Below are 24,490 nucleotides of genomic sequence, written 5' to 3'. Positions count from 1 at the left end.
CATCACTTTTGGGGTGAAATTTTTATTATCTATAAGATAGAATGCTCATAACCACATACTGGGGCAATCTACAGCATGTGAATTTTAAGGATGGTTGGGTTCCTATACTTGTCACATTTGTAAGATGAAAAATATCATTCCAAGTGCATTTTCTCTCAAATAGTTAACAAACCTGATATAGGTTTTATTATGACTTAAAGCTACAAGGTTATGATAATCAGTTATACCTTTTTATGCTCTAACAGGGAAATGGACATGTTTTGAAAGAAAAGGAGATTGTGCAATTCCAGGAAATTTTTCTAAACTATTTCCTCCTTGATTTAATTACATTTTACAGAGTGTTTACTGTCCTGCAGATTACACTCTATCCCCAAACGTTATTTGTCTTTCTATTTCCATTTTTTTAAATTTCTTATTTGAAATACATCAGATAAACTCATTCCATCTAGAGAAAAGAGACAAGTAGGTCCTTAAGTAATATTTCTGGACTCTGAATAAAATTATGGTTTTAGATTTTATGAAATCTTGGTTAAGAGAGAACTGAATAGTTGATTTAGAAAAAGTTATTGGTTTTAGGTAGAAAATAACCAAAATATTATGTCTTCAAAATTAAGATAAAATTAATTTCAGACATGGAACCACAAGATGCATAGACACCAGGGCAGAGGGAACATGGAAGTCATAGAGTTCAAATACCCATTTGACAAGTGAGGAAAATCAGATCCAGCAAAGGGACCTTAACTCATGTCAACCTCCCATTTCACCCACTCTTCTGGCAGTCACTTCAGGGAGACCTCAGGCTAGCACATGCCCCAGATTGTCCAAGTTTCCCTCTAAAACACCAGCATTGATGGAAAACACGACCAACAATATATAAGTCAGACCAACAGATTGTCAGACCATGGAGGACTGTCCACTCACCATAAGGAACTTGGCTTTAACTTGAAAAAACAACTTGGGGCTTTTCATCATTGATGCTTTATGAAGTTATGCCATCATGCAGCCTGAGGGAAGGTTGGAAAGTACTAAGTCCACTACATTTATATATAATTTACTTCAAAGAGGATGGGAGAGGGCGAGAGAGATAGAAACATCAATGATGAGAGAAAATCATTGATAGATTACCTCCTGCAAGACTAAGACTGGGGATCAAGCCTGCAATCCAGTCTTGTGCCCTGATCTGGAATCAAACTGTAATCTCCCGATGCTCAACCACTGAACCACACTGGCTGAGATTTCTTCTTTTTTCCTTTTCCTCCTCTTTCATTTCTCCTCCTTTCAATCTTGTAACTCCTATTAGATCTTCTGAATTTGTTCTTCATATCTCTTGGCTTTTTCTTTTTTTTTTCTGTCCTTTGTCATTAGACCCTGAAAAACGTAGTCAGCTTATTATTCTAGCTTATTAATTTGCTCTTCAATAGTGTCCATTATACTTTAAAATATTTTATTTTTTTAAAGAACACATTATTTTGTTTTGTCTCTCTAAAAATATATTATATAGTTAAATATATATATATATATATATATATATATATATATAATTATCCTTCTGTTTTCTCTATTGCCTTTTCTCTAGATTAATTATTAAATTTTGTGCCTCTTATTGTGCTAGTTTTCCTTAAATAGTAGTGGCATTTTGCTTTATGCTCCTTTTTGCATCTAGAATCCTTACTTTCCCACATTGTCCCCTATCATGAGTGACTGTAGAGGGAAATAGAATGAATTGCCAGGAACAGTAGCATGTATTGCTGTGTGGGCTCCCCACATTGGGACATTGCTCTTCTGTTCAGCCCTTGTTTCCCACCACAGTGCTTTGTCCTATGGATAATATCTCTGCTTCTTACTTACTAACCCAACAAAAGGAGGACAAAGAGAGCCAGCTTTTCAGTTGTTCACCCTGAGTATCAACTTCTTACAGGTATTGACTCTCAGCTTGACACTCTGCTACATGTCACTTATGTCCACACAAGTCTTTTCTGCGAATGTTTTAGAGCTATAGATCCCTGGGGTCTTCCTTCTCCATCGATCAGGTCTTAATTCATTTTCTATCTTTTGTGATCCTTTAATATTCTTGACTTATGATACTCTTAGACTGCTTTCTGGAATTTATAGATTCATTTTGTTCTGAGATTGCCATTTTTTGTCATTTCATAGGACTTATAGATGAGTGGTAGAATACGTACAAGTACTAAGTTCACTATGTTTATTCAACCTCCCTCTAATTTCTGAATAAGAAAAATTAAATTTATTCATTTTTCTTTTGTGTTTCTCATATTTCTAAGGACTGTTCATAATACAGTTATTCTTTTCAACAAAAAAGAAAACACAAATATTTTATTATTATTATGAGCTCAACCCTGGTAAAAGAACAAGCTGTTTTCCAAAAGGACATCCTATATAATAAAGAGTGAATATGCCAATTGACCCTCAGCTGTCACAAAGATGGAGGTGCCCACAGCCAATAAGGAGGGAATATGCTACTTGACTGCCATGCCCTCAAAGATGGCAGTGCCCACAGCCACAAGATGGCAGTGCCCAGTCCCCTCAGCCTCATTGGGGCAGTAGGCATGCTGCAAGGCTGAGCCTCCCCCCAAGCAGGCACAGCCTTGCCATGTGCCTGCCTCCAGAGTTCCCCAGTCCCTTCAGCCCCCCAGCCCCCCAGGGCCAGCCTGAGGCACAGGTAACCAGGGACTATCGAGGCTTGCACTGCCAACAGTGGCAGCAGTAGAGGTGTGATGGGGGCATCAACTTCCCCTGATCACCTGGTCACCTTCTGTGCTTGAGGGCTCCTAGACTGAATAAGAGGGGGCAGGCCGGGCTGAGGGATGCCCCCTCCAGTGCATGAATTTTCATGCAATGGGCTTCTAGTCTTATATAATAAAGAGGTAATATGCAAATTGACCATCACTCCAACACATAAGATGGCCACCCTCTTGTGGTCAAAGATGGCCACCCCCATGTGGACACAAGATGGGCTGGCAGGGGCAGTTGTGAGCAATCAGGCCAGCAAGGAAGGGCAGTTGGGAAGTACCAGGCCTGCAAGGGAGGGCAGTTAGGGGTGACCAGGTCAGCAGAGGAGTAAAGTTGGGGGTGACCAAGCCTGCAGGGAAGGGCAGTTGAGGGAGACCCAGGCCTGCAGGGGAGAGAAGTTGGGTGGGGACCAGGCCTGCAGAGGAGGGCAAATAGGGGTGACCAGGCCTATTGCCTGGACAGTTAGGGACAAACAGGCTGGCAGGGGAGCAGTTAGGCATCAATCAGGGTGTTAGGGGAGTGGTTAGAGGGTGATCATGCTGGCAGGCAGAAGTGGTTAGGGGCAATCAGGCAGGCCCCTAGTAGGATCGGGACTAAACGGGCAGTTGGACATCCCTCAAGGGGTCCCAGATTGAAGAGGATGCTGGCTGGGCTCAGGGACACACAACTCCCTGCATGAATTTCATGCCCTGGGCCTCTAGTAATGATATAAAAGTGAATTTTAGGTGAGAACAGAAGTGTCAATGTAGGAACAAATGACTAGTGGTGCCTGATTTTTCTGTCTTGACAAATTCATGATTCTATTTGATACTGAATGAAAATGCAGTTAAATAAAATAAGAATGGATATGCTTCCAAATTTGGTGGTTTGTTTTTTGTTTTTTTTAGTTTTTTTAATGGACCTCTGCATATATTCTCTTTGATTCCTTATAAACACCCTAGTCCTGCAGCATGGTTTATCAAAAAGAGTGCTGGTTTTAGAACAAAGTTCAATTCCCAATTTTTTTACTCAAATTTTCTGCCTTTCTATTAATTTATCTATAAAACTTAGATAGAAATATCTATAACACTTAAAAAAGATGGAAAAAGAAAGATTGTCATATTGCAGAAAAAAAACACAACAATCCATATTTGTAACTGCATTTTTAGGTTTTGCTGAATCCTCCTGTAGCCTACCCCTAAAATGATTGTGTCCTTAGAGCCTGGGGTTTACTCTCCCATTATTTGTGTCAGAAAAAAAAAATGAACAGTGAGTAGGTCAAGTGACAAATTAAATCGACAGGTAGATAAAAATATTCACATACTATTGCAATGCTCTCCTATTGCAACTCTTGTTTTTGCAATATCCAGTCAGGTTTCATTTTCTGGTCTAGTTAAAAGGCTGTGGGAGGCTTACCTAAGACTAGAGGACATTGACCTTTGCAAGGTATTAACTGCTCCTGAAGAAACCTCACTGATGCTCAAAGGAATGGGGTGGGGTGACAGCACACCCATGCAGTGGTAGGACTCACAGGTGAGGAGGAGGCAACGAACAAGCAAGGTAGTTCTTTCATGGACCGTATCTTGAATTATAAATAGATTCCCAAGCTCAATTGGCCTTCTCAGGAACATGTAGATTGCTGAACTTGATTTTCAGATTTAGTTTAGTGCTCATATCATCCACAAAGAAATGACTCTCTGTGTGTGTGTGTGTGGGGGGGGGGGGGGAGAAAGCTGGGGGCCATCCTTTTGACCAAGAAGTTTCAGATACCTAATTAGTAAAAGCTTATTTTTAATGTAAAGGTCATTTTCTATCAGAACATTTTCTCCACAATTCCTGTATTTTGCCTTCAGAGTATTTATCCCAATTAAGAGCTAGCTGCTGGTTTTCTTACCAGCGGAAATTTTTTACCTCTGAGTCAGAAACCAGAAAGTTTTGGCAGGATGGAGTATTTTCCCACCTTACCTCAGGGATGGATATCTTTATAAGGCATCAATAATGAGAAGCCCCAAGTTGTTTTCTTGAGTCAATGCCAAGTTCCTTATGGTGAATGGACAGTACTCCATGGTTTGGCAGTCTGTTGGCCTTACTTTTCCATATTGGTGGTCATGTTTCCATCCTTGCTGGTGTTTTAGAGGGAATCTTGGACAGGCTGGGGCAAGTGCCAGCCTGAGGTCACCCTGAAGTGACTGCTGGGAGAGTGGGTGAGGTGAGAGGTTGACCTCAGTTCAGATCCCTTTGTTGGATCTGATTTTCCTTACTTGTCAAATGGGCATTTGAACTCTATGACTTCCATGTCCCCTCTGCCCTAATATCTATGCATCTTATGGTTCCATGTCTGAAATTAATTTTATCTTAATTTTGAAGACATAATATTTTGGTTATTTTCTACCTAAAACCAACTGTTTTTCTAAATCAACTATTCAGTTCTCTCCTAAACCAATGGGTAATTTTATCTTGAATAAGATTTATCATAAAATCTAAAACCATAATTTTATTCAGAGTCCAGAAATATAACTTAAGGACCTACTTGTCTCTTTTCTCTAGATGGAATGAGTTTATCGGATGTATTTCAAATAAGAAATTTTAAAAAATGGAAATAGAAAGACAAATAACGTTTGGGGATAGAGTGTTATCTGCAGGATAGTAAACACTCTGTAAAATGTTATTAAATCGAGGAGGAAATAGTTTAGAAAAAATTTCCTGGAATTGCACAAAATCCCCCTTTCTTTCAAAACATGTCCATTTCCCTGTTAGAGCATAAAAAGGTATAACTGATTATCATAACCTTGTAGCCTTAAATCATAGTAAAACCTACATCAGGATTGTTAACTATTTGAGAGAAAATGCACTTGGAATGATATTTTTCAACTTACAAATGTGACAAGTATAGGAACCCAACCATCCTTCAAATTCACATGCAATAGATTGCCCAGCATGTGGTTATGAGCATTCTATCTTATAGATAATAAAAATTTCACCCCAAAAGTGATGGCATTGTCACTAGAGACCAGAGGGTAAAGTGACAGAAAAGATCATGGCTTGGGTGCAGTCACCAGCCATTAAAACCTTTAGGTTATATTTGTTTTCCCCTGGAATGGACCAACTTAGGAGATGACTGGGTCTAACCAATAGCACAAGAAGAACGTCCACAAAGCCTTTCCCCAGGGTTCTGCTGTTCCCTCAGGAAAGGAGAACAAATAATTTAAAGAGTAGGAGGATGAGGAAACCCACTCCTAATTATTCATTGTCTCCACACATTTTGGGACTTGTTTTATATCATTCTATAAGCTTTGTTGCCTTTATTTGCTTTTTTTTTTTCTTCACCTTCCCCACTAAAGTATAAATTATTTTGGTATAAAATTCTTACAATTATTTATGGGCCCTGCTTGTCCCCTTACCCACAAACCCTTTCTCAGAAAATATTTGCGAATGAAATATTTGAATGGATCTTCTAGGTCTTCTCTTAGTCTTCAATTGCAAATGAGATAGAAAATGAAGAGGGCCAAAGATAAACTTCTGCCTCTCTTATACAGGATTTTGTGCCACTGTATCAAAACTTTGAGAATTTCTACACACGAAACATTTACATGAGAATCAGAGACAACTGGAACCGGCCCATTTGCAGTGCCCCAGGGCCTCTGTTTGACGTGGTGGAGAGGGTGTCGGATGACTACAACTGGACATTTCGGTGAGGCCATCACCTGGAGGGGCTTGGTTGAAAGGAAATCCTTTCGTGGGCACCAGATTACAGATCTGAAAAACCACAGCAAGAAAGCAATTGGTCTTCCATCATTCAGCCTTTTGCAAGCCCTCACATCCCAGTAGGGGAAGTCACAGTGATTCTGCTTCCAAGGGTAGCATGTTTATATTGCAGTTAAGTAAGATCTGTGTCAGAAGGTGCAGGATACACAGAGCCAGACAGCAAGGAAAAGCCCTTCTCAGCTGTATTGACAAATTATATCCTCTACTTCTTGCTGAAGTGATGACCGTAGCTTTTTTTCTCATTGAGAAAGTTTTTGCTGCACTTTAAACCAGGGCACAGGTGTCATGAAAGCGAGTGCCTGAGGAAAATCAGGACTATGTAATATTGCATGGCTTTGACACCTTTTTGTAATACTCTACCCAGCTGCAATATGGGGATACTTTCCTCTAAGGACAACCCATTTTGTGGTGGCAACCATGCAAGTCTAAAAATATATGTATCATTTGGACCAGAAAGAGATTTCTTTGTGAGTCTTGTATGGGGCACTATGATTATATTAAATGGCAATGCCCTTTGTACTCACCTGCCTTTCTCCCTGCAGCTTCACTGGAAGAATCATCAAAGATGTCATCAACATGGGCTCCTATAACTTCCTTGGCTTGGCAGTCAGGTACGATGAATCTATGAGGACAGTGAAGGAGGTTTTAGAGGAGTATGGCGTAGGTGTGGCCAGTACCAGACATGAAATGGGTATGTATGTTCACCATTTTGAAATTTTGTCTAGTTGGGTTTCAGATTCCCTGTGGCTACTTCTCAAATGTAGATCTTATTTAGACTGTGTGACTCAAAAAGCTGGTATATAATGCAAGAGGGGAAAGGTATATGAAGGTCTTCATGGAAATTTCAAACACTATGCTCTTGTCAAGTAGATTTTAGTTATTCAGAATAAAAATTTGATCTTTCCTGACCATTATTATCTAAAATAGCAACTATTATCTCTTTTGCTTGGCCCCTTTTGGGTTCTTTCTCCCACCTTTTTCTTTTTTAAAATATATTTTATTGATGTTTTACAGAGAGGAAGGGAGAGGGATTGAGAGTCAGAAACATCAATGAGAGAGAAACATCAATTAGCTGTCTCCTGCACATCCCCCACCAGGGATGTGCCTGCAACCAAGGTACATACCCCTGATGGGAATCGAACCTGGGACCCTTCAGTCCACAGGCCTACGCTCTATCCACTGAGCCAAACCAGTTAGGGCATTCTTTTTCTTTTTTAAACAGCTTTATTGAGGTATAATTGATATAAAAAAAAACTTTACTTATTTAATATATACAATGTAATGAATTCAGACATATGCATGCACCCATGAAGCTATCACCACAATCAAGTAATAAATATATCTATCACCTGAGAAAGTTTCTTTGTGCCCCCCCCCCTTTTTTGTGGTAAGAACACTTATCATGAGATCTACCCTTTTAATAAATTCTTGGGTGCGCAATATAGTATTGTTGACAGTAGGCACTAAATTATACAGAGGATATTTAGAATTTATTCACTTATCAAACTGAAACTTTATGCCCATTGGAAAATAACTTCTCATTTGGATTTAGCTCTTTCTTCCAGTTTTCTGAATGATGTCCACACTGAACTTGATTTGTATATTGCCTGTCTGCAACCACAACATAAACTTCATTAACGAAGGAATTGGCCTGTTGACTATTGTGTTGAATGAATGAATGAATGAATGAATGAATGGGCTAGGTGGAACAGACTGATTATTTATTTCTTTTTTAGCTATAACATTCTCTGTTATTCAGAGGAGTGACATCAGTGAGAAGGAAACTATTACTCCACTTCAGGGAGGAAGAGTGATACAAACTTTCTCCTAGAGAGTACTTTGCTATTCCTGGTACTTCATTTGCTTATACACCATCTCATTTTTTCTTCACAGAAAGCCTGTGCTGTGGTAGGCTGTGGTAGTTTGTGTTATTCCCACATTCTAGAGCACTGGTCGGCAAACCGTGGCTCATGAGCCACATTCGGCTCTTTGGCCCCTTGAGTGTGGCTCTTCCACAAAATACCATGGCCTGGGCGGGTCTATTTTGAAGAGGTGGCATTAGATGACGTTTACATTTTAAAAATTTGGCTCTCAAAAGAAATTTCAGTCGTTGTGCCTTTGATATTTGGCTCTGTTGACTAATGAGTTTGCTGAACACTGTTGTAGAGGAACAAACTAAGATCATAGTGACTAAGTGATGGGCCCCTGGTGGCTTATTAATCACAGTTACTCCCAGTGTAGCTCAGCGATTTCTACAATGGCAGTTTCCCATCCAGGGTAATTATGCAGGGCCTGTCTGAGAATCAGGAGTAAATATGCTAAAAAGAGATTTACCATTCATGAATAATGAGTCACAACTTAGATAACCAGTTGACCGAAGGGCTTTAAAAACATGTAATTATTCAGTTCTGTGCAATAAATAACAACTCAAATTGAACAAAGTAAATTTTTATCCAAATTACCAATAAATACTTAAGTAAAGCTCCAGAATTTATAACTGGTTGCCCAAATTTTTTTAAGAAAGACATCGTACTTATCTTTATTTGAGGCATGATGGCTAGAGGTATGAAAAGCAGGGTATCAAAAGGTTCCACTCCACTTAGAATGCGGTTGCCCACCTGCCTTATTTGGCATGGAGCAGATACTGGAAAAAGACCCTGGTCATAAGGGACAGGAGTCAGTAACTTTGCAGATGTTTCTTTTGGTGCTAGTGATACTCAACACCAAGATTATTAATGGACCCAAAAGAAAACAAATACCAGAATATGATGACCCCCCCTCAGCTCACAGAGACAAAACATTCCCCCATCACAGCCCTCAGAAGCTGAAGAATGAGAGCTTGATAGGAGCAATGGTTTGCCCCAAGTGGAAGCCACATGTGGAATCTGGGTCCCTGACTGTGGCCTTTTAATGTTTACCGACTTTATTGAGCTCTCCAGCTCAAACTCTAGAAAGAAGATTTTAATGGTTTTCAAATAAACTGTGAGACAGAAAAATAAAACCACCCATAATAATTTTAGACAAATAAAAGACCTGAAAACAAGGACATAAATAATCCAAAATAAATGAGTAAACGGGTACATTTAAAATAGTTCTGCAATATAAATAGTAACCTTAACATAACATGCAAGAAGTAGTAACATAATTTTGAATGCCACTTATTTCAAGAAACACAAGTAACTTTTGGAAACTTTATGCTATATAGTCTTAAGAGAATGTTTAATAATGTAATGGATAAACAGTAAAAACTAGGAAATACAAAGACTTAATTTTAGTAACCAATAGCTTCTTAAGGAACCAAAAGTAAAAGTTTCAGAATGTTTAATCCCTTAAGAATAGGACAGAGAACCCAGAAATTGACCCAATTAATATGCTCAATTAATATTTGACACAGGAGGCAAGAACATACAATGGAGTCAAGACAATCTCTTTAACAAATGCTGTTGAGAAAATTGGACAGATACATACCGCCCCCCCCCCAAAAAAAGAAAGAAACTAGACCACCAACTTACACCATACACAAATGTAAACTCAAAATGGAAAAAGGTCTTAAACATAAGATGGGAAACCATAAAAATATTAGAGGAATCCGCAGGTAGAGAAATCTCATATTTATGCCAAAGCAATATTTTTACCAGTACAGCTCCTAGAGCAATGAAAACTAAAGAGAAAATGAACAAATGGGACTACATCAAAGTAAAAAGCTTTTGTACAGCAAAAGAAATCATCAACAAAACAACAAGAAAGCCCACTGCATGGGAGAACATATTTGCCAATGTTATTACCGATAAGGGTTTAATCTTCAACATTTAGGTGTACTGGTTAATAATGGCAGATTTTGTAATCAAAGAAAACATGATAATTTTAAGAGAAACATCAAAAGTGCTTTATTCAAAGTAATGTCCATTGCTAGCTACACATTTCCCTCATCTTTCAGGTAATAAGTGGTTATCGTCCCAATAGAACTTTTCTTGTTTTGAGGCAAACCATTCAGAGATCCAATTTTCCACTTCTTTATATGTTTTGAAGTGCTGCTCAGAAAGTGCATGTGCCATAGATTGAAACAAGTGGAAATCTGAAGGAGCAAGGTCTGGTGAATACAGCTGGTGGGTTAATACTTCCCAGCAAGATCTTTTAACATGTCTTTAACTGGTTTTGAAGTGTGTGATGGTGCATCATCATGAAGCAAAATACTTTGCTTTGTCCTCTGGCACATTCTGGCCATTTCACGATCAAAGTGTGGTTCAAATTGATTATTTGTTGTCAGTAGCAATCAGTATTAACAGTTTCACCTGATTTTAGAAGCTCATAATACACCACCAAATGCAGAGCATTGTCTTTCTGAAGTGATTTGGCCTTGCAGTCGATGTTGATGGTTGACCTGTATTAACCCATGATTTTGTGCATTTGGGATTCTCAAAACAAATCCATTTTTCATCACCAGCCACAATTTGATGCAAAAAAAAAAAACAAAAACAAAACAAAAACAAAAAAACTTTCTTTCATACCATTGAAGCAACATTTTACTGATGACTTTTTGGTTTTTCCATTTGTCTTTTGTTCAGTTAATGTGGCACCCATTTTCCTTTCTTTAAAATCTTTCCCATTGCTTGTAAATTATCAGAAATTGTTTGCTGAGCAATGTTTAATCATTCTGCACGTTGTTTTTTAGTTTCACATGCATTTTAATCCCATAATGCTTCTAATTGTTGGTCTTCAAACTTTTTAAGTTGACCTGGACATTCTTTGTCTTTCACATCAAAATCATCAATTTTAAAGCATTTAAACCAGCATTCACAAATATCTTGAGATAAAGCATGTTCACCATAAGCTTCCCAAATTATTCAGCAGCACTCTTCTTAAAAATAAAGTAATGAATTAAAACTTCTCGCAAATGTTTTTTTTTGCATGAAATTCTACATTTTTAAGTATGAAAATATCTTTGATATTAACACCTCCATAAAATTAGACATATGAAGTTTTGAAGCTTGTTGTCAATACAACAAAATAGCATCATATCGAATCACATATATATCAACATATGTGTAACTATTATCTATTGAAAAAATCTGAGGGAACTCATACAACTTAATGAAGAAAAACAACCCAATAAAAAAGTGGGCAACATGCCGAAACCGGTTTGGCTCAGTGGATAGAGCTTCGGTCTGCGGACTGAGGGTTGGATTCCGGTCAGGGGCATATGCGTTGGTTGCGGGCACATCCCCGGTAGGGGGTGTGCAAGAGGCAGCTGGTCGATGTTTCTCTCATTGACGTTTCTGGCTCTCTATCCCTCTCCCTTCCTCTCTGTAAGAAAAATCAATAAAAAAATATATTTAAAAAAAAAAAAGTGGGCAACAGACCTAAGAAGATACTTTTTTTAAAGAGTGCATAAGGAAGGCCAAGAGTCATACAAACACATTAGTCAAAGTCACTAATCATCTGAGAGATGCAAATCAAAACAACAATGAGGTACCATCTCACACATGTCAGAATGGCTCTCATCAACAAATGACAAGTGCTGAGGAAAATGAGGAGAAAAAGGAATCCTCATCCACTGCTGGTGGGAATGCAGACAGGTGCAGCCACTGTGGAGAACAGTAGGGAGTTTCCTCATAAAAGAAAAATGGAACTCCCATTTGACCCAGTAATCCCACTTCTAGGAATATATCTCAAGATACTAGAAACACCAATCAGAAAGGATATATGAACCCCTATGTTCATAGCAGCACAATTTACCATAGCTAAGATTTAGAAACAGCCTAAGTGTCCATCAGCAGATGAGTGGATTAAAACCTGTGATACATTTACACAATGGAATACTATGCTGCTATAAAAAAGAAAGAATTCTTATCATTTGCAACAGCATGGATGGAACTGGAGAGCATTATGCTAAACAAAATAAGCCAGTCAAAGAAAGTTAAATACCACATGATCTCACTCATTTGTGGAATATAATGAACAATATAAACTGATGAACAAAAACAGATCCAGAGACAGAGAGGCATTGAATAGACCATCAAACATCAGAGGGAAGGCAGTGGACAGTGGGGGAGGGGTGTAAGAGATCAACCAAAGGACATGTAGGCATGCATATAAGCCTAACCAATGGATACCAGGTGGGTGAGGGCATGAGTGGGAAGGAGGAGGCAATCAAAGGATAAGGACACATATGTAATACCTTAATCAATATATCCATCCCAGCCTTTTAATAATAGTTTCCAATGTCATTGGGGCAGGGGAGAACCCTGAAATTATATTACAAAATAGAAAAATTAAGCAAAATGAATATCAAGAGAAAGTATTTAAAACATAATAAAAGAAGACCACACACATTATTTTGACCAAAAATGTGTAACTAGAACATATTTGGTTACTGAAAGAAAACAGCTGAGATTTGCCTAAAAACCTAAACTGAACAATGTGTTGTAATAAAAAAACAAATACAATTAAAGTTATCCCAAAGGATAAAAGTAGAAAGATAGATCACAGCCAGGCACCTGGTTCTCATCTCCCTGCTGCAACCACCACGAAAATACCTCAGTGTCCAAGAGAGAGGTCGATTTAGTTGAAGGAGCAGCAAAGAAGGAGTCTAGTGTGCAGCCCGAACCCACACCTGCAAATGCTCAAACTAAGCCCAAAATATAGCTGGAAACAGTTACTCTTCAGACAGATACTGCAGAACTGCAAATGCTGTTTTTAAGAAGCAAAATGATGTGCTGATATTAATTTTTGTGTACAACTAAAAAAATTGTGAAATAAATAACTAAGGGAGGCTTTGACTTGCTTATGGATCAGTTTAACAATCCACAGGCTGATGGGATTGGGGAAGGGGGTTATGCATTTTTTATATTCTGAACAGTAGGCAGAGTGAGATAGCAATTTAGAGTCATAATCAAGCATTTAAAATGTTTGACATTTTAAATTTACCTCTTCTATACTCCTGTTGTTTTCTATTAGCATGCTCCCTGGTCTAGGCTGTCTGCTTCAAATTGTGCCACATGGGATAACTTTGGTAATTACAGCATAGTTTTTCATAATAACTTTGTTAATGTGCTGTGGAAGATTATAAATCTTTGAAGTGTGTGTGTATAAGAGAGAGAGAGAGAGAGAGAGAGACTATGTCCTAGATGAGAATGACTTGGTACTTTCTCAAATGAATATGTAAATTGAACACAATCCCAATAACATGAATGGACAAGGTGGGGGGAGTCTAAACTGAAAGTCCAGAGACATACACAATGTGGCACACTCATTTCTGAATAATAAGAACAATATTTCAAATCAGTTAGAAAAGAATCATAATTGCTATTGTGATCACTTGGCAATCATATAAGGAAATAAGTTCATATAAGGAAATGAGTTAGATTTCTACCTCACACTTTACATCTAGGTAAATTACATTTAGATAAATCGCAAATGTATTTGGAATTGAAATGTAAAAACAAAGAACAGCCATCACCAGAAAACACTATATAAATAAAATTGAAACTGAATGAATGGATGAAGTGACAAATGAGTGAAAAATGAACAGAATAAAGCTATTCAGACAATGCAAATACAAAACGCATTTGTGTGTGTTCCTTATGAGTACCTGGTTAGAAATGTCAGACTGTAGCCCCCTTGATGTGAGCAACACCCTTTCTTTGCCTGTTTGAATTGCTACAACTAAATACCACAGACTGGGCTTATAAACAACAGAAGTTCACAGTCTTGGGGGCTAAAAGTGCAAGTGAAAGTTCCAGCGTGGTTGGGTGAGGGCCCTCTTCTGTGCTGCAAACTTCTCCTGGTATCCTCACGTGTAAGTGATGTGTGGCTCTCTGGGTCCTCTTTTATACAGGCACAAATTCTACTTATCTACTTATCTTCATCCTCATGACCTACTCACCTCACACAGGTTCTGCCTCCTAATATTATCACTTTATTAGGTCTGAAGACTTTATTAAATGTTCAACCTATGAATTTTGGGGGAGTGGAAAAGACAGAAACATTCAGAGCATAAAAGCCTCTTCTCTAGCTTGTTACTTGTAATCACCTCCTCAGTTCTACATCCCATAATGACCTCCAATATTTTCCACCAGAGCTCACCTTACTTGGCAGAATGCCCTCTTAGGCAGAGGGACCCATTGTAAATGACCTTCAGGTCCACTCCATACCACTCATGCCACCCTGGACCATGAAAAACACGCCCTACTCCCTTTTAGAGGAAGGCCAGCTTGCTTCCGATCAACAGCTATCCACAAGTGTTTGCCCTTCAGATTTCTCAAGCCTAATCAGCCAGTATTTTACTCTAGGGCACCAGAGAGAGCACTCCCAGAGAACTTTTTTTTTTTTTTTTTTGATTTTTTACAGAGAGGAAGGAAGGGAGATAGAGAGCCAGAAACGTCGATGAGAGAGAAACACCGACCAGCTGCCTCTTGCACACCCCCTACCGGGGATGTGCCTGCAACCAACGCACATGCCCCTAACCGGAATCGAACCTGGGACCCCTCAGTCCGCAGACCCACGCTCTACCACTGAGCCAAACTGGTTTCGGCTCACTACCAGAGAACTTAAAGGGAAAGATTCAACAAAAGGAAACAGTCAAAATTCTTCACATAAAAACAATGTCAACTAAGTTAAAAGTCACAGAATAAAATTGGATAAAGTTATTCCCAGTGTATAAGACAAAGTATTAAAGTTCTTAATAGGTAAAGACTTAAAAATCAAAAGAATAGATAATTCCAATTTAAGAAGTGGGCCAATATTTTGACAAAGTTCAATACAGGCAAAACTGCACAATCAGAATAGTATGATGTTTCCCAACCTTTTTTTTTTTTTTTTTAATCTCCTCCTCCCATGGTATTTTCATACCACAGATAAGTACAAATCTGTTTATGTAGTACATGGATATTTGTGCTTTATGCATATATAGAACAAGATATCCTCCCTCCAAAAACTAATTTTCAACTCTTTGGGAACAATAACACCAGTGTTGAGAATGCACGGAATAGCCGTTACTTTGAGGGGAGGTGAAATGGTAACCAGGAGGGGCACAAAGGAACTTCGCAGTTGCTTTTCATATTGTTTTTTATCTTGTTGCAGTTATATGTATATGTTCACTTTATAAAATTTCAAAAGTTCTATACTTACCATGGATTTTTCTCTTGAGACTCGGCTACCACTTTTCACCTAATTAGGAAAAGTTAAATAATACAATAATATTTTATAGTTTCAAACAAGTGAAGAAAAGTCCATTGTTCTAAACTGCTTTTGGAGTAAATTGGAGAGCAATATTAAAATGTATCAACAGCAAGGTATTTAACTCAGCAGTTCCATTTTGAGAAATGTTGCCTTAAAATTTTAAATAACTAGCTAGGGAAGACATAAGGTATATGTCTTCCTCGTCCTCACTTTTCTTATCTTTAATATGGAAAATACATTGTTAAAAGAATAAAACAGTATATAAATGATGGGCCCATTTAAAAAAATACATTTTACATGAATATATGCATTGATATGGATGATTATATTTTATTTTGTATTATTTGTTAATTTTCCACAATGAACTCCTATTTTGAGGGTTAATTATTGTCTTAAAAGTCAACAGGAGCCTAAAATGAGGCACAGTCTTACAAAAAGAGTTCTGGCATTTCCAAAATGTTGCCACTAAATCAGACTGACCACATTTTTCAGTCTATTGGAGGGACTCTACCCCAGGCTGTGTGGATTCTTTAGTGTGTACAATGAACTCAGAGTCTAAGGGACGTGTCTAGAAATAAATGATAAAGATTTATTCAAGAGTCTTAGGGTTTTCAAATCAGAAATGCAACTAGACAACACTCAGTGTTCTGAAGAAGAGAGAAAAGCTAAGCATTCTTATAATAATAATAATAATAATAATAATAATAATAATGTGCATTCTTGAGAAGCATCAACCCCACATTCTTAGCCTCTGGATTGCTTTGAGATGATAACCCTGTAGATAACTAGTGGTCCATTAGGGTATCAGGTGGTCTGAATAGGTGACCATTCTTTCCTTAGTACTTCAGGGTAATCAGGATTATCTAGAGGTTTGATGTAGTTCCAGGCATTGACCCAGGACTGGAAAGGTCAAAAGTTTAAGTTCCCAGGATCCTTAAAACAGGAATAGAATTGTATGCTCAAGCCTCAACCTACTTGATTGTAGTAATTTAGCAGTTTGGCTGTAGTGACTCCATTTGTGGTTCTCAAACTTTAACATCAGCATCCCTTGAAGGTCATGGAAAAACACAGTTTGTTGTACCACCTACAGAGTTTCTGATTCAGTTGGTTTGGAATAGGATCCACAATTTTGTATTCCGAATGAGTTGCCAGGTGACATGCTGCTTTGGGGAACACACTTTGGGAACCACTGGAAACTATCCAGCATGGCTAACTTTCTTAACCAAATCAGTCTAAAATTTTTCAAAATGTATTTTACTTTGTGTGAGATGAACACCATATATGCTTAGGAAATTGAGTCTATCAATAAAAACTGAGAAGTAGGTAATAGAACCCTAGAAAATCAGTGAAGACAGTTGGTTTTGATATCTGAACATAGGCACCTGACACACATTGCTGGTCTTGAACCCAGGAAAGGTTAAACTCAGGCAGACCAGAGAGAAGCTTTGTTTTCTTTCTTTCCCCTGCTCCACATTTATTGTCTAAGAGTATGCAGAAGATATGTAGTAGTAGTATATAAGTTGAATACATATACTCCTTAAGCTCTTTGTGCTGTCATAGTTTGACCAGCAACTATTAGTAAGATGTTCACTTCTATGCTGAAGCCGGTTTAGCTCAATGGATAGAGCGTTGGTCTATGGACTGAAAGGTCCCAGGTTCGATTCCGGTCAAGGGCATGTACATTGGTTGCGGGCACGTCCCCGATGGGGGTTGTGCAAGAGGCAGCTGGTCGATGATTCTCTCTCATCGATGTTTCTAGCTCTCTATCTCTCTCCCTTCCTCTCTGTAAAAAATAAATAAAATATATTAAAAAAAAAGAAAAAAGAAAAAGAAGTTCACTTCTAGGAAAACAAATGCATGGAATGCCACAAGATTTAACTCAATGCCAATGAAAGCTCACCTCTACTTGTAGATTTCTCTTCCTTGGGGAAGGAAAGCCTTGTGTTTGATTAATCTTATTAGGGAAACCTGAATAGTATGCATACCTTAAAACTGCTTATTTGAGAACATTCCTTCAAATTATAATTGCAATTTCAAGAAGTAGCCTTCAAATAGTTTCACCGTAAAAACATCATAAAGGACATATTGATTAAGAATCAATGTAACTGAATAAAATAGGAAATTATTTTCCTTTCTTGAGTTCCAGCTGTGATTTTCATGTTAAGTGTAATGGGCAAATTTGCTGAAATGTCTCCTTTTTTTTTCACCGTTTGAGAACATTATCTGTAATCATTAAATGGTTTGTCTGCCTCTTTATCTTTCAGACAAGTTCTCTGTTATCATTTAATTCAAACTATTAAAGCTGTTGTATGTTTTTTTCTCTCAAATATTTGTAGCTAGATTCAAGAAATGTGCAGTCTTGCTAACCTGAACCAACCTGAACTAAGGGCCAGCATGAATTTGCAAAATGTTGACCTTAAAGCTATTTCAAATAAATATCGTCCTTATGTCTTTCAAATTCTTATGGGAATGAGCATTTTCTAGGAAATTGTTACCAAGTAAAGATCTTGTGTTCTTTTAAAAAACAAATTTAATTAGCATGGTTTTATGCAAATCAATGCTATAAACATGCTCTGAAACAGTAGGTTCAATTAAATAGGCTATAAGCATCCTCAATTAGTTTTACCTTCTTAATTCACAAAGCAAAATCATTCTTTATAAATAGTGCCAATTCCTCTCAGACCAAATTATTGTAAAACCCAATTAATAAAATGTTATTGCTTTTCTCTCAAGCCTTTTTATTTTCATTTGAGAATAATTGTAAGAGGAGAGGGACTCTCAGAGGAATTGCTTATGAGTAGGAAAATGAAAGTGTGTCTTGGTTTCTGAAAGCCTTTTGGAAATTTCCTAATACCTGTTATAGTTTTAACAAGGAAATAGCCCTACTCTTGACAGTGACAGAAATTACAGCCCAGCCAAATTTCAACTAGCAGGGATGTTTTTGCAAATGTGGAAATTGGCCCTGTAGGTTCAACAAAGCCAAGGAAGCATAACAACTCAACAAGCTATGTCAATAATTTTCACAAGTATACTTACGGTCCCAGCAAGGTAATACCTGGGATGATTGAGCAAAATTAGAACTCATACAATTTTAGAATTTGTAGGTTATCTAATTTTAGAATTTATAGATTATCTTCCCTCCGCCCTCACAAATACCATATACATGAAGTCTAGAGATTTTTAATGACTTGCCTATCAGTGTTCGTACAGTCACTAGGTTGAGAAGTCAAGACTAGACACTAGTTATCCTGAGTCTCACAGACGAGCACTATGCCATATTGTTCATAGCTATCAATAGAGACCAACTACTTCAGGGTTCATCAAACTGCCCCGTTTTCATACTGACTGCAAGTTACAAATAACTTTTAGTGTTAAGTAGCTTAAGAATAAAAATAAGAATAATATTTTGTAACATGTGAAATTTTGTGGAATTCAAATGTTAGTATCCATAAATAAAGTTTTATTGGAACACAATCACAACCGTTATTTTGTGGATTATCTATGGCTGCTTTGATTTTATTGATTTTTTTAAAATACATTTTTATTGATTGTTTTTAGAGAGAGAGGAAGAGAGAGGGAGGGAGAGAAAAACATCTATTTTTGCAGGTCTCCCACCAGGGGATCCAGCCCCCAGCTGGGGTATGTGCCCTGACCTGGAATGGAATAGGCAACCTTTTGGTGTATGGAACATCACCCACCCAACTGAGCCACACGAGCCAGGGCTGGTTGCTTTGACTTTATAATGGCAGAATTGAATCATTGCAACAGAAACCACATGGCCCACAAAGCCCAAATTATTTTGTGTCTGGCCCTCTATAAAATGTCTGCTGATATAGACAAGTACTCGCTATCATAGCAACTTGGGAAGAAAAACATCTATATATTTAATACCATTGTCCAGATTTCTAAATCTATTGCATATCTAAATTTTAGTTTCCTTTACTTTATTTAGATTGAAAATCCTATCCCATGCAAATATACTAAAGATATAGATGAACTTTCATTGACATAGACATCTGGGTATATCCTTGAAAGCCACTGATAACAACTTGAGGAAAACCAAGGACATTGTCAATGTCTACTGCTAGCTTCACACATTCAGGTGATTAACTGTGGAAATGGGAGCATTTGGGATGGCAAAAATACTACTTGACAGAAATGTGATACCCATTTATTCCATACCCTCTTGATAAAGCCATTTTTTAAAATCATTTTGGCATTTGTATTTCTTTTAATACGCAGGACATAACCTAGATACAACTTTTCACCTGGTGGTGACTAGCAGAATTAAGAAGATTTGAGTTGCAGAATCAAGGAATGTATCTAGGCTTTTATTTTTTTCCCCTACTCCTTCAGGGCAAAAACCTGTTTATATTTTCTTAAACTCTATATCATCTAAACACCCTATGTATTGAGAGTTACTTAATAATCCAAGAAGGAATAGGATAAGTTCCAGAAGTAAAAAGTGAGGATTGAAAGACTAAACAGGAGCCTATAAATTAATTTCCATCCATGCTACCAGGTAGAACTTATCCATTTCATCATGCACCATGTCCGGACTTAATTCTCTGCTCTTTCATGGAAGTAAAATAGAGAATGGAATCACAACTGAGACAAGGTCCCTATTGTTTAATCTCACTTCCTTTTATAAAGGAGTGAACCAGAGTCCAAAAAATATCAATAACTTCTCCAAGGTCACATAGCTAATGAATGAAAAGGCCAGGTGGGTCACAAACTCAGGTGTGAAAGAAGTGTTCAAGTTGTTGTTTTAATCAAGTTAAAATTAACTATAAGCCTGAATCTAGCTATTCTATTTTTAGACCATATTGGGGCTCCCATTCATCAAGAGAGAGCAAAGATTCTAGAATGTTAAGAAGCTCCCAGACATCAAGGATGTCTCCCTGGTCTTTGCTCCCCTGTTGAGAGGCCCACTGTTTCAGTGAACACAATCCATGTGATCCAGCAGTCAGGTACTTTTGTCCCATGGTGAGGGCTGAGGAGTGGCTGGTGAGGATGGAAAGTCCAATGTCCAGCATTCAAGCTACTCTAATGCACCTTGCAGCTGTCCCCAGGCAGCTACCACCAGAAATGCACATGTATCCACTGATCCCAGACTTGATCACATCCCCCTTACCTTCTCTGTTTCTCACATACTATAATTGCAATCCTTTGAGTATACTTAATATAACTTTTTCAATTAATGTAAGCTTTTTCCAAAAATAGGAAAGAAACAATTTTTACTTTGGCCCCTATATCAAGAATTTCTCCAGAAACACAGGGCTACATAGTTACTGGCTACCAACTAAATAAACTTGAGAGAGAAAAAAATCAGTTTATGGAGAACGTGCATAAGTTATTTCAAATTAGCCTATGATGTTCCTAGCAACAAATCTTTACATCTTTAGAAGCATACAGATGCTTAGCACCCCTTAGGCCAGAGTTTGGAAAATGACATGGAATAGTGATGAAGAATTTATTCTCTAGAGTCAGACATGCTGAATCTAAATCATGGCTCTAGCTTTACTAATTGTGTACAATCGGGATAATGGCAGAACTACTCTTAAAAAGTTGTGTGACAACTAACAAATCTTGAAATATTTCAACATGGTATGTTGACATATCATTAAGTATGTAGCCTGAACTTATTATCTGTATCCTATAAGCAACTGATATCACTTCTGTATGTTTCCATATATAACATACATATAGAAAATACATATTTATAAAAAATTTATACATATTTATAAAAAATTTATACATATTTATAAAAAATTACATACATATGTAATTTTTATAAAAGTGTGTGTGTGTGTGTGTGTGTGTGTGAGAGAGAGAGAGAGAGAGAGAGAGAGAGAGAGAGAGAGAGAGAGAGATTTAATGAAATATAGTAAAATAACATTTGAGGAATTTGAGTGAAAAGTATCTAGAGATTATTGGTACTGTTCTTACAATTTTTTTGTAGGTCTGAAATTACATCAGAAATTTATCCTTCTAAAAAATAGAAGGATAAAAACATGAATTTATTGTGTATGGTGTCAGAGGTGAGGTAGATGTCATCATTTGGTCTACTAAAAATTATTCTAGTATTAGGATTATTTATGATAGGAAGGATCATAATGATTACATATCCTTGCCTCACTTAAGGTTTTTGTTTGTATCAGATTCTAATGATCTACTAATGCTTTAAACTGGCAAGGGGTGGCAAATGGTTTGCTTAAAATGAAGCCTGATAGGTGGACAGATAAAAACTGTCTCTTCTATTTTAACAGGACAGAAGGACTTTTAACCCAGCAGAAGCTGTCTATGTGCAGCATGAAAGTATGTTCTAGATCTACTGTAGACATCACATGTGGATTTTTTTTCCCATTTGTTCTGCATGTCTACAGGAAAACAAACCTACTAACGAGGTATCATAGCTCTATAACCCCCATTAGACTGGGCACAGAGGAATAAGGAAGAAAGCAGAGCATTCTGAGAGTTTTGGGGTGAAGAGCTGGATGGTAGAACGTTTTTGGTAGAAGGACTGATGTTGGTTTTAATGCAGGAATCACCAGTTCAAGCAAAGTGGTTCAGAGGCATGATCATTACAGCACAACAGGCACAGCCAGATGAGCCAGCTGGCAGGTTTCCATGATAAATAATAGCCTGCTCCTAGGTCAAATCTAAGGGACAACCTGCAAACAGGACACTCTAGACAAAAAGTGACCACAACCACAGTGTGAAAAACAGTCCTCCCATGTGCCACTCAGGAAGAATGGGTGATTGTGAAATGAGATAGTAACACCCACACTATTATTGATCAATGTCAATATGAAGGCCAGCAGTCTATATGTTATACCTGAATTGTTTTAGTCAATAAATGTCAGTAAAAATCCAGGAGCAGTGTATCATCTATAAATACAATAGAGGTATTTTTTTTCCTGAATCTGATTTTTTATTGATTTGCCTGATAGTTGCAAACCCAGTATTTGGCCCATGAAATAATGCTAAGAGAGCTGGCAAGAGGATACACATACATAATAAATACAGCTTGTATTTATTCTTTTATTCAGTATCCAATTGGATAATTGAATGTTCAGGATGAGAATAAGTGTCCATATATGCAAAACAAAGCAATTGCCACTACCAATTTATAACTGTTATTGATCTCCAGGGACTAAAGCTAAAGTTTGAGAGAGAAAAGGAAGTAAAAATTATTGTGAATTTATCTTTACCTTCATTTAGGACAATAGATGTGTTATCAGTGGGGAGCGGTCCTCATCCTCACCTGTTACTAGTGGGAGTGGGATTTTTGCAATATCCAGAGAAAACGAATTTTCAGAAACTCTCATGAAAGGATGAAATCTTGCAGAAAGCTTTATTTCTGTGAAATTAAACTCCTGAAATCCCTGGTCCCATTTTCCTTTGTCCCACTGTAGAAGTGTAGCTATAGCTTCAATGGAGCTAGAATCAAAGCCGGTGTCCAGAAATTTTGTTCCACATTAGAGCAGTGTTCAGTCCAGCATCAGGCTAGCTTAGTTTGTGTTCCCAGTTGCAGTTCATCCATTCATTGCTGTGGGATCCACGTGCCACATGGCTACGTGGCTATGGAGAGAACCTGGACAGGAGCAAAGCCAAAGGAGCCAGAGAGCAAGAGCAAGAGAGCAAACTCCTTTGTTTAGGAGATTATGTATTCCCACATTTTCAGTGGTCCTATCCATTCTGGCCAATAGTTTCTGCTCCAAGGTTTGACTGACAGGCACCTTCCCTGTGTCACCCCAACTTTACTGTGCATGTTCCCATCTCCCCTTGGTTGGACCCCTTCTCCCAGTGATCTGCAGGGAAGGGGCAGGTGATTACCTGCAGAGAGAATACCCAAATGGCTATGCTTATAATGTCTGGCTTTCCCCTTTGCTTCTTTCCTAATTAGCTCTTTTCCTAGCTAATTATAATGCTATCAGCTGTGTTTTCTTGGGATTGAAAATTCTCATATTAATATACAGACAAAAAATAATTGAATATAATTTCTAGAAGTACTCAGGTACTCAACTACCTACTATAATTTGGCATGGCTCAGACTCCTCAATTCAATAAAAGTGCATGGACTGAATATTTGTGGAAAGCAAACTAGTTAAGTTTCTAGTTACTCCTTTTTTTAAAAAAAATATATTTTATTGATTTTTTTACAGAGAGGAAGGGAGAGAGATAGAGAGCTAGAAACGTCGATGAGAGAGAAACATCGACCAGCTGCCTCTTGCACACCCCCTACCGAGGATGTGCCCGCAACCAATGTACATGCCCCTGACCGGAATCGAACCTGGGACCTTTCAGTCCGCAGACTGAAGCTCTACCACTGAGCCAAACCGGTTTTGGCTAGTTACTCTTTTGTTTTCCCAAGGTATTCCTACACTTTTATTTATTGAATATGAAGAACAGGAAGAGGAAATTAGCAGTCAATCAATGCAAATAAGCCACACTTTTTATTATTTCTTAACAAACTCTACCCCACCTCAGACCAACCCAGGCTAACTTTGAAAGGCATGACTTCTTGAATAAGAAAATGGCCAACCATTCTGGGAATCTTTCAAATCTGTTTATGAAATTTGAGCTATGAACACTAAACAAAGAAATTCTATGGTAATTGGGAATTGTTGTTTCAACACATGAAGGTAAGCCTGTAGATTCACAACCACTCATAACTTAGGTGTGAGGCATCTGGTTATAGAAATTTGTATATTTAAACATTACTTGATTAACCATGTCACCACTGGCTTGCTTCTGGAGGCCACATAAAGACACTGCATTTCCTCTCATCTCCATGTTGGCAATTTCTCAG

General features: G+C 37.7%; 1 protein-coding gene across 1 annotated transcript in view; it reads left to right on the top strand.

Moving 5' to 3' along the window:
• SPTLC3 (serine palmitoyltransferase long chain base subunit 3) overlaps positions 1-24,490 on the top strand; it is a 124,574-nt gene that overhangs the window by 36,540 nt on the left and 63,544 nt on the right. Inside the window, exons 3-4 of the mRNA XM_084889031.1 lie at positions 6,267-6,421; positions 7,038-7,186. Coding sequence (XP_084745157.1) covers positions 6,267-6,421; positions 7,038-7,186 — 304 coding nt within the window. The remainder of the gene's footprint in view (positions 1-6,266; positions 6,422-7,037; positions 7,187-24,490) is intronic.

Source organism: Pipistrellus hanaki (genome assembly GCF_964339955.1).
Source record: "Pipistrellus hanaki genome assembly, chromosome: 6".
Lineage (NCBI taxonomy): Eukaryota > Metazoa > Chordata > Mammalia > Chiroptera > Vespertilionidae > Pipistrellus > Pipistrellus hanaki.
The sequence above is the reverse complement of the archived record's forward strand: the minus strand, read 5'-3'. Positions and strand labels throughout refer to the sequence as shown.